The 12,827-nt window shown below is 38.2% G+C and overlaps 1 protein-coding gene across 1 annotated transcript; it reads right to left on the bottom strand.

The window, feature by feature from the left end:
- Nucleotides 1-573: 573 nt before the first annotated feature.
- LOC145037921 (uncharacterized) lies at nucleotides 574-5,722 on the bottom strand. Its single transcript, XM_078986677.1, has 23 exons — nucleotides 5,571-5,722; nucleotides 4,741-5,071; nucleotides 4,424-4,503; nucleotides 4,260-4,346; nucleotides 4,101-4,155; nucleotides 3,878-3,991; nucleotides 3,732-3,788; nucleotides 3,595-3,659; nucleotides 3,401-3,484; nucleotides 3,271-3,321; nucleotides 3,116-3,178; nucleotides 2,997-3,043; nucleotides 2,852-2,921; nucleotides 2,707-2,769; nucleotides 2,531-2,620; nucleotides 2,420-2,458; nucleotides 2,164-2,313; nucleotides 1,873-1,950; nucleotides 1,713-1,798; nucleotides 1,493-1,622; nucleotides 1,317-1,410; nucleotides 1,152-1,232; nucleotides 574-907 (listed from the first exon to the last, which is right to left on the bottom strand). The coding sequence occupies exons 2-22, from the start codon at nucleotides 4,856-4,858 to the stop codon at nucleotides 1,165-1,167; spliced, it is 1,689 nt and encodes a 562-aa protein (XP_078842803.1). The 5' UTR covers nucleotides 4,859-5,071; nucleotides 5,571-5,722; the 3' UTR covers nucleotides 574-907; nucleotides 1,152-1,164.
- Between the last annotated feature and the right edge of the window lie 7,105 nt (nucleotides 5,723-12,827).

Below are 12,827 nucleotides of genomic sequence, written 5' to 3'. Positions count from 1 at the left end.
TGTGATTTGTATTGCAGCATGCCCTTCATAACCATCCATAACTACTTATTAAAAGGTGTTTGTTTGTTCATTTAAAAATGATTTTTGAACTTATTGACTTTTTAAAAAATCAATAAGTTAAAAAAAATATTTAGGTATAAAAAAAAGCCTTTTAAAAACAAGTTTTTTTGTTTAGTCTTTGAAAATAATATTTTAAGAAATCACAATTTCTAAGTTCTTGAAACAACTTATGACTTATTATGTTTACAAAGTAAATAAAAAACAAAATTAAACCACACTTTTTAACTTACTGACTTGTTGACTTTTACAACTATAAAAGCTAATTCAAACGCTCTTTTAAAAACTAATTTTCTCACCTTCATAAGCCAATAAGTCATTCCGGATAAAAATCATTAACTTCAAAATGAAATCTCAAACACCCTCTAAGCTTTTTTTTTATGTTAACCATTGGTTTTTTATCACAATGTATAATTTGATTCAATTTTGTACCTCATTCTACTCTATTAATCAAAACTAATAAAGGAAGTTCAAAAGTGTTTGTTATGTAAAAATGGTGCATCTAACAAATTAGGGTTGAGATAAAGCAACCTAACCATTAAGTCCTAAACAAACCAATAGTATGATATGATTCAACAAATAAATCATTGAACCCATTACATCAAAAACACGAAGCACCATAGATCACTTGTAGTAACCATATTGCAAATATATGAAACAAACTTGTCCCTACAAAGTAGGAGGCCAAGCAAACAACTTATCTCCGGCTCCTAGATTTGAAACAAACTAAAAGGCCTGCAAACCAAGGCAAGTTTGTGCAATAACCAACAAACACGTTGATGCCAATTCAAAATATTTGCTGCACCAGGCCATGTATCTTCTCCAACGTCAGCAAAAGTTAAAAGATTCCCTAAGTTTCAAACATGAACAAGCATGAAATCAAGACGCGAGAACAAGGTTTATTCATATAGAGTATGTGAATAACTTAATCATATAGGTATAACATAAGAATAACAGGGTTTAATCACATGTGAATAACTTAACTACTTGTGATTAATATATATATATATATATATATATATATATATAAAAGTGTGGTGAAATAGGAAGAGTAATCGAAAATATGTGTTTACTTGTTTAAAAAGATTTAGTACCTGTAATAAATACTTATATAGATCCATTCTGATGTGTCTTGACATATGCTTCCAATTGGCCTGTTGCTGCTAATACAAGACCTGCAGCGAAAATATAATTTCAGCCCAATATGGTATCAACATAAAATCATATTCCTAGTTGTTGTGTTTGATTTTGATAGATACCTAAAAACAGGGCTGAAGGCTTCCCAGGCCGGGATTTATATTCGGGATGAAATTGTACCCCGACATAGAATGGATGGGTTGGAAGTTCCAAAATCTGGATGAAATAAAAAAAGAAAACATAAGATCCAAATCCAATTTTATATTTTATATAGAATGAAATAAATTTGAAAAGAAACCTCCATTCGCTGTCCGCTTTCATCCTTCCCAACAAATCTTAAGCCTGTTTTTTCCAAATCCCCAACCACCTCAGGATTGACCTCGTAACGATGCCGATGTCGCTCGTCCACATACTCTGGATTCTGATACCTGCTCAGTAATAAATTTTCTGTAAGTGGCTTTGGCTTCATGCCTTCATGGTGTGTTGTTTATATGTGAATTTGAGAATCAATCTCCTACAGTTTTGCAGTGATACAATCTGAGCTCTGCAGTAAGGTTCTTCGAGAGCCAAGTCTCATCGTGTTTCCCATATGTGTTCTTGAACCCTGAATGTAAATAAATATATGCATAAAAATGCCGGTATTCCTATTCCATATACAAAATAAATTTCCAAAAATACCTCTGGCATGAAAATTACAACAGGATTGGTTGCATGCTCATCAAATTCAGTACTATTTGCCTCTTTCCAGCCCAAGATCTGGAAATGTAATATTTCGACATTACAATAAAGAACAAAAAAATAATTTACTGAATTTAACAAGCTATTTAATCACGGGAATCAGATGGTTTTACAACTAAAAAATAATAATTAATGTTGATGAAAAACCATTGAGAGGTTTAACACCTGACGGATCAAAAGTTAATCCATAAAATATATCTATAGAATAGAGAAACAAAGAAAACAGCTTACAGATCTGGAGATCTCGATAACAGATATCTGCATGCCTAAGCAGATGCCAAGATATGGAACTTTATTCTCACGCGCATACTTGGCAGCCAGTATCATTCCCTTCACACCACGATCTCCAAATCCACCAGGAACCAAAACACATGCTGCACTCTGAACATATTAACAATTACCTTCCTTTCACCAAATCACCAAGCCAAAATCTCTTTTATAGATACATATAATATGCTGCATCATAACAAATATTCATGAAACTTACCCTCAATGTCTCCCAGGCCTTTGCATGTGCTTCTGGCATCTGCACACACACACATATACATATATGTAAATACTTCAATATGATATATATATTTATATATTATAGCCATACCAGTCTGGCACTTTCATCTTCTAAATCAGAAGCTGCAATCCATTCAATGGAGGGTTTCAACGAACATGCAATGCATGCATGGAGAAGGGCCTGCACTTGATTTCAAGTTCAAGTTTAGTAAAACTAAATAACACATACTGTAATGTTATTTCAAAACTATAACTCTCTAACTGTACCTTAACAACAGACAGATAGGAGTCTGTTAGGCCAACATATTTCCCAACCATTGCAATCTTCACCTGCAACACGAAAAGGGACAGGGTATTACTCTTAAGTAACTGAAAGGCAGTAGTAAGTAATAAGGAGGAAAATGATACTAACAGAATTGGTGAGGTTGTCAAAAGTTTCTGCCCTGTTAGTCCACTCTTGTAAATTTGGAGGTCTTGCTACACTGAAAAGCAGAGAGACAATAAATATTATCAGATTCCTTCTACACAGATACTACTGACAATAAATATGTGCTCACCAGAGTAGTGCTAGCTGTTTCAGGATTGCCTCATGAGCATTTTGGTTCTGGGAAAATTTAGAGATGATATGAGAAATAGATCTATCTCAATTCTCAAAGGAATACAAACATCCACGCACCCGAAGTAAAAGAGGAACATGCCAAATGTTTGGAACATCATGTATATTAAGAATGTTGGCAGCCTGTTTGTTGACAAAATCAATCAATCAATCAAAAATGAACAGCACAAAGCCAAGGACAGCTATAGAGAGAGTACTATTAACCAGAAACTTACAGGTACATGACAAAACTGTGAGAGTTTCTGCTTTGTGTTTTCCAATAATGGCTGCAAGGTAAACCAATACTTTGATTGCTCAAGTCTTTAACTCTTAACCACCACAACACACACTATTCATAAATCATACCTGAGCTGAACGGCATGCTAAAAAGTGAGGGGTCAGGCCTAAAGCTCGCAGTTCCCGAACACTGTGCTGTGTAGGCTTAGTTTTCTGAAGAATAATTAAAAAAAAAAAAAAAAAAAAAAAAAAAAAAACAATCGGATGATCATAAAGTATATTTCTTTCTTCAAACATCAATAGTAGAGTAGCATATTCATTACCTGTTCCCCAACAACACCAAGAACTGGTACAAGGCTAACATGAATGAGGCAGAAATTATCTGGCCCTGAAGAAAGAACAAAAGCAGAATCAATTATGCATTAACTTTTGATGCATTATATGGTAATGGTAAACTTACCTGTAGAGAAAAATAGTTGCCTCAATGCCTCTATGAAGGGCATAGACTCGATGTCACCTACAGAGGGAGGTATTGTTTTATATATAATCACTTAAGTAGTTTTGAGAAAAATAATTTCATCATGAGTAGAGAAGTAAGTAGTGTACCAACTGTCCCTCCTAATTCTATCACACAGACATCTGCCGGGCCCACTTTTCCATCCACGGGAATAGCAGAAACCGACTCAATCCAATCCTTGATAGCATCCGTTATGTGTGGGACTACCTAAAAGAAAGAAGCATAAGTAGTAGTAGTAGTAGTATTGCTATTGCTTTGAAGACAAATACAATTCAATTTATGATTTATGATTTATGATGCAAAAGTACACACTTGCCTGAACAGTCTTTCCAAGATAATCTCCTTTTCGTTCCTTCTCAAGAACAGACTGGCAAAATGAGAGCAAATCACTGAATGAATCTGGTACTAATCACTCTAATACAGAGTATAGAATAATGATACAGCACAAATTTTGGTAAATGGTAATGGTACCTGATAGATCTTTCCAGTGGTTATGTTGTTATCTCTAGTAAGCCTCACGTCTAAGAAGCGTTCATAGTTACCCAAATCCAGGTCGACCTATGTTTATATCATATGGAAAGATTAACATCATCATCATAATCAATATTTTTAAAGCTAGTGATAGCAAGTAGCACCTCTCCACCATCGTCAAGAACAAAAACCTCCCCATGTTCAAAGGGAGACATTGTACCAGCATCTGTGTTCAAGTATGGATCTGCAATCAACTAAACTACTTAAATTCACACACCAACTCCACCTGTAAGCCACTAACGAAACAAAAGTAGGAGGTATGTGGTGTGGTGTGGTGTGGTGTGTATATAAAATTAGCAAACAAACAAGAATGCAATTTCATTAAACACATAGCCTAGTCTGGATAATCTAACAAATTCAACAAAACCACTATTCTGGTTGTCTGATTTATTCAATTAAAGCAAAAGCAACAAACACATACCAATTTTGATGGAGGTTACGCGAAGGCCACACGCCTTGAGAACAACACCGATGCTACTGGCAGTGACGCCCTTACCGAGACCACTTACCACCCCTCCAGTGACCAACACGTACTTCATTTATGCTTTTAACTTCTTTTGGCTTTTGAGAGAGAAATCAGAAGAAAGAATTTCTATTATTCCAAATCTACTCCGCTTCACTTTCAATAATCATATACCAACTTTATTACTTATTACTTCTTCTCAGCTACTAAAATGACTTTTCACAATAAGTCAATAATCTAATCTAATAGATGCTCAGCACCGTTGGGATTGGTCCCTTCCCTGATCACCCTGAAACAAAGGCATTAAATTGTATCAGCATCTATATACCACTTTTCTTCAAAATATCATCTTAATTGATCTAGTTCGCCAGAAACCTTGCAACAGATTGTCATAAACCCACATAGATATTAACACAGAAATCCTACATAAGGTCTGTAACAACAATCAAACAGAAATCATTATCACATACGAAATTTTGGATCTTCTATTGTCAACATAAAGCACACAGATTACACCACATTAATCATACATAAGGTATGTAACAACAAGCACATACAAGGTCTGAAGGTCTGCATGCATACAATCAATAACATCAATCTTGACAGAATTTCAGACAAAAAAACAAATCTTGACAGGAATTGCATACCAGACCAGGAATTCAGTAAGGATTCAGATTAATTGATGTGCTTCAAACACTAATTAGACACTAATCGAACAACTAAGTGCAGCTGCTTCATTGAATCAGACAAGCATACACTTGTACCGAACCAGAAAAAAAACGACTTACCGGGAGATCGGAGAAGACGAGACTATAGCTGGTACGCCGGAGGTCGGAGGTCTGTAGGCGTACAACGGAGAAGGGTCGGTGGTGAAGAAAAAGTGTGGAGGCTGCTTGAACGCGGGGAGCTGTGAACGAGGTATAGGTTTTGGGGTATTAATGTAATATCTCTGCTCTAATAAATAAATAAATAAAACACTACAAAATTAAATAGTTTAAGTCCAAATTTTGATTTTTTTGTTGGTCCTATTGGTTTAGCTTTAACCTTTCTTGCTTGTAAATTTATATTTTCACATTTTAGGGATCATTTTTACAATATATTCCTTTTCTCTTTTTTTTTTAAATAATACTTACTTATTTATTTTAATAATTAAATAATAAAAAAGGTTCCCTCTCTCTCCCTCTCTCTCTCTCTCTCTCTCTCTCTTTCTCTCTCTCTCTCTCTCTCTCTTTGTGGTAAACCTGAAGAAACACACATTACACACTATTTCCCTATCAGAAACCTTCAAGTCCATTTTCATCATCTTCAACGTCTTCATCTTTCAAGCATATCACACAAACCACTTTCATACACCGCCTTTCAACCAACATCTTCAACCATGGTATTTATCTTGCCATCACAAACCCACCATCAGCTCCTAAGAGACATTCGTGTGGTTTCTTGTTGAGTTTGAATCTTGGACCCAGTCAAGCTATCTATGAAACCGTTACAATGAACACAATCAAGTTCGTTGCCACGTACCCATATCCTACCCTTGGAATTTTGCTTTCTTTTCTCTCAAATTAGGTCAGACCAGGGGCAATGGCTGGTGGAGATGTTCCATGAGGAAAGAAAATCTTATGGGTCGTCTGTAATGGAGGTTTTCAGGGAAAAGTGGTATGGTTTAATGGAGGAGGAAGTGACTAATAGTTGTAACAGAAGAGAAGAAGAAAGTGTTGGATTAGTGTCTAAGTCCATACATGTATTTGGTATGCACTTGACCCGATTGTAGCATGGTCCTTTTGGGTTGCTTTCACCAAAGCAACTTGACTGGATGAATAATAGAGAAATAGATTATTATAGTTTATTAATATATTATATGAATAATATATTAAATGAGAAATCATATTTATTTAATTGATATTGGTCAAGTATTAATTAAGAATTAATTTTGTGAACAAAAGAGATTAATTAAACTAAGGGGACTGGAATTGCAATTATAAGATAATTGTATTGTAGGCTAAGGAAACCCTAAAGATAGGGTGGACGAATTCTTGGGGATAAGGCCTTAAGAATTCGTGCAAGATAGGGATCCAGAAGATTCTTATGGGTTGCTTGGTAGCTAAGCAATCGTGATAAGTTTAAAAACAAACTTGAAGATCGATTAGATCTATGAAACAGGTAGAGAAATAACCAGATAAACAATTAAGAACAAGCTAATGGATCAAAAGGTGTCGAATGATTTAATAAACAATCCTCAGAAGAGCTCGATAAAGAACATCAACTGTAGAGGATTTTAGGGTTTACAATAATCAATGAGAGTGACGACCCCCTGTATACGCATACATGCATGCATATATTTATAATAAAACCCTAACCGTTTATCTAAGAAAAAGAAGGCTAATCTAGATAAACACGGATTGACAAGCCCAATCCGGCTGTAAAACAAAAGGGCCTAAGACGCAACACAATAATCTTCAACAATCTCCCCCTTTGCGTCTTTGGCACAGAGTCTTCATTCTCTTTTAACAGCAGAAGGCTTCTTCACCATCTCAAAAATCCTCGGTATAATAGCCAGAATGTGATGCCTGAAAGTGATATACCACCAAAGCATATCAGTGAAGTTCTTCTTGTCTGCTGTAGAGTTCTGCTTGCATCAGTGAATGATGTTTATGATATGCTCCAGACAATCTGTTGAAAACGGATGCTTGTCTATCAAAGCAAACAGAAACTTGTGCTTGTCGCCTCTTGTGAACATGACCGTCAGATTTGAAGAGTCAATTTGCCCTAACTTCCTTTTGTGTACGTCTCCTGTCTTGGAAGTAGGCTTGACGGTCGGTTTCTTGTTCATTATTTTTGCTATTTCCTGATCCATAGTGGCAAGCTCATGGATATAGGAAGCCAACATTCTTTTGAGATGTTTCAGAATCGGTTCATACTCTCTTTGATTGGAGAGAAGAATGTTGTATAGCAGAATCCAATCATGAGGATTCAGACTGGGAAGATCTGCCAGAGAAATAAAATGTTCTGTGTTGGCCGTTCCTCTGTTGACTTTGAAGTTAAAGTTCACAAATTTCCCAGCCTGTGTTGGTTTCAGTACCTTGACTTTAATTATCTTCCGTGCACTCCATGTCAAGTACTGTGGTTGACCATACTTCAAATAAAAATCTATTAATTCTCTGTCAACCTTCAAGTTTGGATGAGGGACATTAGCAGTGACATCGAAGCAATGAAATGTAAAAGCCTTTCGTGTGATTGGCATGTCAAACTGCGAGTCTTTGGTATTCTCACACTCAAAGGATGCAATCGGTTCCAACCAATATATGGAGGGAAACTCAATCGCTTGATTGATGAGTGTGTCTCTGTCCCATTCTGGGAACAGAGTCTTCTTGGCTTGTAGAGAATCCTCATCCTCCTTGATTCTTCTTTCTTTGGCCTCGGTCTCTCGAGCTATTTTCAGTGTTTCATCCAGCTCTTTATCTCTTTTCTTTCGTTGAAGAGCTTCAGCGATAGTTTCATCAGTATCTGACTCGCTCTCAACAAATAATTGTTTTCCAGAACCCGAAGCTAAATTAACCTTCGGTTCTGTTTTTGGTATACCCTCCTCTCCCCCTTGTCTCGGAAGAACAAGCTTCTCCGAGACACCCTTCATTTCGCTTAAGATGTTAATCGCAGGAAGGAGTTTAGCCTGGAGATGTTGTCTGATGGTAAGGGTAAGAAAGGGATCATGAGTGTCGAGGACAGTTGTCAACATATTCTTGACATCACCAGCGCAACCTTGAAGAATAGCCCGTTGAGTTTTCAGCAAAGAGATTTCTTGTTGTGCCTGGGCCAGTTGTATCTTCTGAAGGTCAATAGTTGCCTGATGCTTGACAATATCTTCTTTTAAGGTGCTCTCTGCTGCTAGAGAAGCAAAACGTGAATCCAAAGATTGGAGAAAATAGGTGGATTCAGTTTTGAGGTCAGCACACAGAGCCTCAAACTTGGAGGTTTCACCCTGAAGGGTAGCCGAAAAGGAGTCTACAGACGTCTGAAACTTGGCCGCATTAGCATCAGCATGTGCTTTGAGAGAATCAAGAAAGATCTGAGTTGTGTGAACAACCTCAGAGACTTCCTTTGTAGCTTTGGAGCATGAAGCGGCTGAGTTGTCAATGGCATCGGTGGAACGATCCAGAGCGTCAGTATACATCTTGATCGCAGACTCGATAAAGGCTTTCAGCACCACACCCCCATAGGCTTTATTATCAGCCAACAAATTATCGAGTTTGTCATGAATTTCTTGAAGCTGCTGACTGGTAATAGGGGTATCGACATCAGTATCTGTGGGAATCCGGTATGGGCTATAATAAAGAGAATCGTACTCTTCATCATCACCGCCCAAGGTAGCACCAGAGGTTGAGGATGGAGAAGGTGATGGTGGGATGTTGATGACAGGGGTTTCAACCACAGTAGTAGCCCCTGTATCAGATACATTGACTGTTACTGGTGGTTGGGAAGAGGTGGTAGTAACTGATTCGGTGATGATTGGAGTGGGGATCGAAGATGTAGGAATAGTAACAGAGAAAGGAATGGTTGAAGTCGGTAAAGAGGTTGGTTCTGTTGTAGTGGGAGGGATGATTATAGGAACAGAAAGTGAGACCTTCTGTTTCGGTGATGGGGGTGGGGTAGGAATTTTAGGAGAAGGTGGAGGAGTGGGTGGTTTTGTAATTATGGGAGATGCTGGTGGAGAGGGAAGATGAGTGTCTGTAGGAGAGGATGGTTGTTGAGGAGACTGAGCAGTAGTGGGTTCTGTTGGAGAAGCATGAGGAGCAGTAGCCTCTGCGTCTGATTGGTCATGTTGAGCAGAGCCAGGAGAAGGGGATCCTTTGGCCCTTTTAGCCATCTTCTTAGCCTTCTTTGATTTGGACTGAGAAGGTTCATCTGCATCATGTTTTCGCTTGGAGGATCTTGGCTTTCTCTCCTTTTTCGGTTCAGATTCTGTCTTCTCTTGTTTTTCCTTTTTACCAGCCCTCTTGCCACGGTTGGCAGGTTGATCAAGGGCTTCTAAGGCGGCTTTCTGTTCGTCAGACAGAACCCTTGGAGGCAAGGGAGTTCTGGTGCTATAGTCAGCCATGATCTTGCTGTGAGGCGTGACACACCTGTACATGGATTCAAGGATTAATCCATAATGTAGAAACTTACTTGGATCAGAAACAATAATCTTCTTAGTGTGGTAAGAAGCTATTGAAGCCAGAAGAGCATCCTTTATCACAGGGATTTCTAGGGAATCCATGGCTTTCTTCGTGATGAGCATCCAGAAACGTCCGCAAGAGATCTCGGAGTACCGGGTTGAGGTGTTTAGACTCTGAATGACTTGAGACCAGATTATGGAGCCATAATCTAGGTTGATGTCGTTGTAAAGACCATAGAGAATGGTGAGAAATCATTTGCTCGTGGTATCAGAACCACCACAGCGTTCCGCTAAACCCTTGATTAAAAGGGTAAGCAAGCCATTCCACTGAGAAGGAAGACAAGATTTCTTGACCTTAGCGATTGTTGTAAGAACATCGGTATAACCCATCTCGTACATCATCGAGAAAAGTTGGGTAGTTGTGACAAAATCCGGTGAGATGACGGAAGAATCAACTGCAAGCCCTAGAAGAGAGAAAAACTTGGTTTTGGAAACAGAGGTTTTCTTGTCATGGATGGTGAAGTAGATACGATCTTTGTGTTTATCATAACTTGTTGTTGTGTAGACTTGAGAAAGCAGGGACATCGGAACGGCTTCCACCTGCGTGAGTGCCAACAGCAATGGGGAATATTTCAGACATTCCACCACATGGAGCATGTACGCATCATATAAGAAAGGGGTCATCTCGATAATCATATTCTGATTAGGCTTGATGGAAAGCAAAGATGAAGATGCAATTTGATCGTGTGCAGAAGAAGAAGTCGCCATTGTTGAATTGAAGAAGAAGATGAACAGTGGAAACTTTTCAGAGAGAGAGATTACGTGTGTGGTAAATGCCAAAGAACACGATCACCCCTTATTTATACCGTTCACTGGAGAGAGAAAATCGTGATGATGAGGGAACCAAAACGTCGCCTGAAAAAGCGCGATTGGATGTTATGGTTTATCCCAGGAATACGTCAGCACACGTGGGTGTGAAACGAATCAATTGCACGCGCCCAAATCATATTTTTGTATCGTTTGAAATTCCTTGTGCCCTTGTTTGGTTGCAACTGAAACTTAAAACCATATACCAAACAGCAATCAGAATGTTGGAAATATTAATTTTCGTGCATAAGAGTGTGAAAGATAAAGAAATAAATCAAAGGTGTTTGTGATGTGAGTGTTGTCTATAAAGAAGATAGAAAGCGGAAGATTCCGGGCAAGAATCACTTCCTTCAAAGCCAAGAGAGACTTAAAGTGCTTGTGTGGTTTCCCTAGAAATACGATCAATTGTCTGTTAATAAACAATGAAAGACATCTTTTGATCATAGGCTGTGGGGTGGCTGTCCTCTAACCAAACATCAAGTCTCAACATAAAACTGAGTGTTGGCAGAGGTACCTGTGAGATCGATGTGATATGTTGAACAGATAGGTGGGAATTATCTTGTGACAAGCGTGGGATAAACAGGAATCTCAAAAAAAAAAATTAAACTGGACCTCTTTGGGAAGAAATGTCTTAGGAAGAGACGATTTCATAAAAGATCACGCAAAAAGAAAATGAGATTTCCAAGTAACATTTTGAGTATAACACACACCATCAATTCATTTTAGGTATTGGATGTTGGGTTTCACTAGGAATGTGGTAAGCGAATCCAAGATCATAAACACAGATGTTGTGTAACCATAAGCTTCAGTGGTAAAGACCGAAAGCATCAAGGGTTACTCTAGGGAATCGAAGGTAAATGTAGAATTTGAGGAGGTGGTTAAGAGACCGAATGTACCTTCTGCTACAGAAGTGGGATAAAGCAGAGCAACTCATGTTTCAGATGAGAAGAGTAAGGTAGCTCTAGACCGAGTGTTGAAAAATAGCCTGATTGGGAAGAAACAATAGGTATTGATCGAATCATTAAGACTTACTCAAGGTCATAGAGGCTTGTGACAACATACAACAACATACTTCTAGGGACGTCTAACTAGTCTGAGAGAAAAATAAAACATACCTGGGTGAACACTACCGAAGGTGATACTTGTATTTACCTGTGCAAAGCTTACACCAACCAGGACTGGGAGTGGTGGAAATAAGTAAGAAACAAAATAGAAACAAAAAGATAAAATGTTTTTTTGATTTTGAAATTTTTCTGAAAAAGAAATAAAAACAGAAAGATAATATGTTTTTGTGATTTTGAAATTTTTCTGAAAAAGAAATAAAAACAGAAAGATAAAATGTACAACATAAAAAAAATGAAGCAGAGATAGACCGAGCGATCTGTGTATTTCGGTGACATTAAATCTCCAGAGCAGAGATAGACCGAGCGGTCTGTCTATTTCGGTTCCATTAAATCTCCAGAGCAGAGAGAGACCGAGCGGTCTGTCTATTTCGGTTCCTAATCCTTAGTTAGAGATTTGAGGATTCGGGACCGACTCTCCTACCATCATACCTAAGCCTTGTAGAATTTTGTTGAAAGTCGCTTCAGGAAGAGCTTTGGTAAAGACATCGGCCAACTGATCAGTGGTTCGAACAAAGTGTACTTCAACGTTTCCATCTTCCACGTGATCTTTGATGAAGTGATACCTCAGTGCTATGTGCTTGGTCTTGGAGTGTTGCACTAGGTTATGACAAATCCTAATTGCACTTTCAGAGTCACAATATAGTGGGATCTTTTTCATATTGAGTCCATAGTCTCGGAGTTGACTCTGGATCCAAATCACTTGAGAGGTACAGGAAGCAGCGGCAATGTATTCTGCTTCAGCAGTAGATAAAGACACGCACGTTTGTTTCTTTGACTGCCAGCTAACCAACTTCCCATCAAGGAATTGGCAGCCGCCAGTGGTGCTTTTCCTGTCGAGACCACAACCACCAAGGTCTGCATCTAAGTAGGCTTGAACGAAGAAGCCTGAGTTAGAAGGGTACCAT

This window comes from Lactuca saligna, chromosome 3 (assembly GCF_052625555.1).
Source record: "Lactuca saligna cultivar CGN05327 chromosome 3, ASM5262555v1, whole genome shotgun sequence".
Classification (NCBI taxonomy): domain Eukaryota; kingdom Viridiplantae; phylum Streptophyta; class Magnoliopsida; order Asterales; family Asteraceae; genus Lactuca; species Lactuca saligna.
The sequence above is the reverse complement of the archived record's forward strand: the minus strand, read 5'-3'. Positions and strand labels throughout refer to the sequence as shown.

Bases quoted from the DNA above. Each gene is read 5' to 3' on its own strand.
- LOC145037921 (XM_078986677.1), bottom strand. From the start codon at position 4,858: ATGAAGTACGTGTTGGTCACTGGAGGGGTGGTAAGTGGTCTCGGTAAG. The intron at 2,770-2,851 runs GTTAGTATCATT...TTCGTGTTGCAG, and splicing joins TTGACAACCTCACCAATTCT to GTGAAGATTGCAATGGTTGG. The intron at 1,951-2,163 runs GTAAGCTGTTTT...TTACATTTCCAG, and splicing joins TTATCGAGATCTCCAGATCT to ATCTTGGGCTGGAAAGAGGC.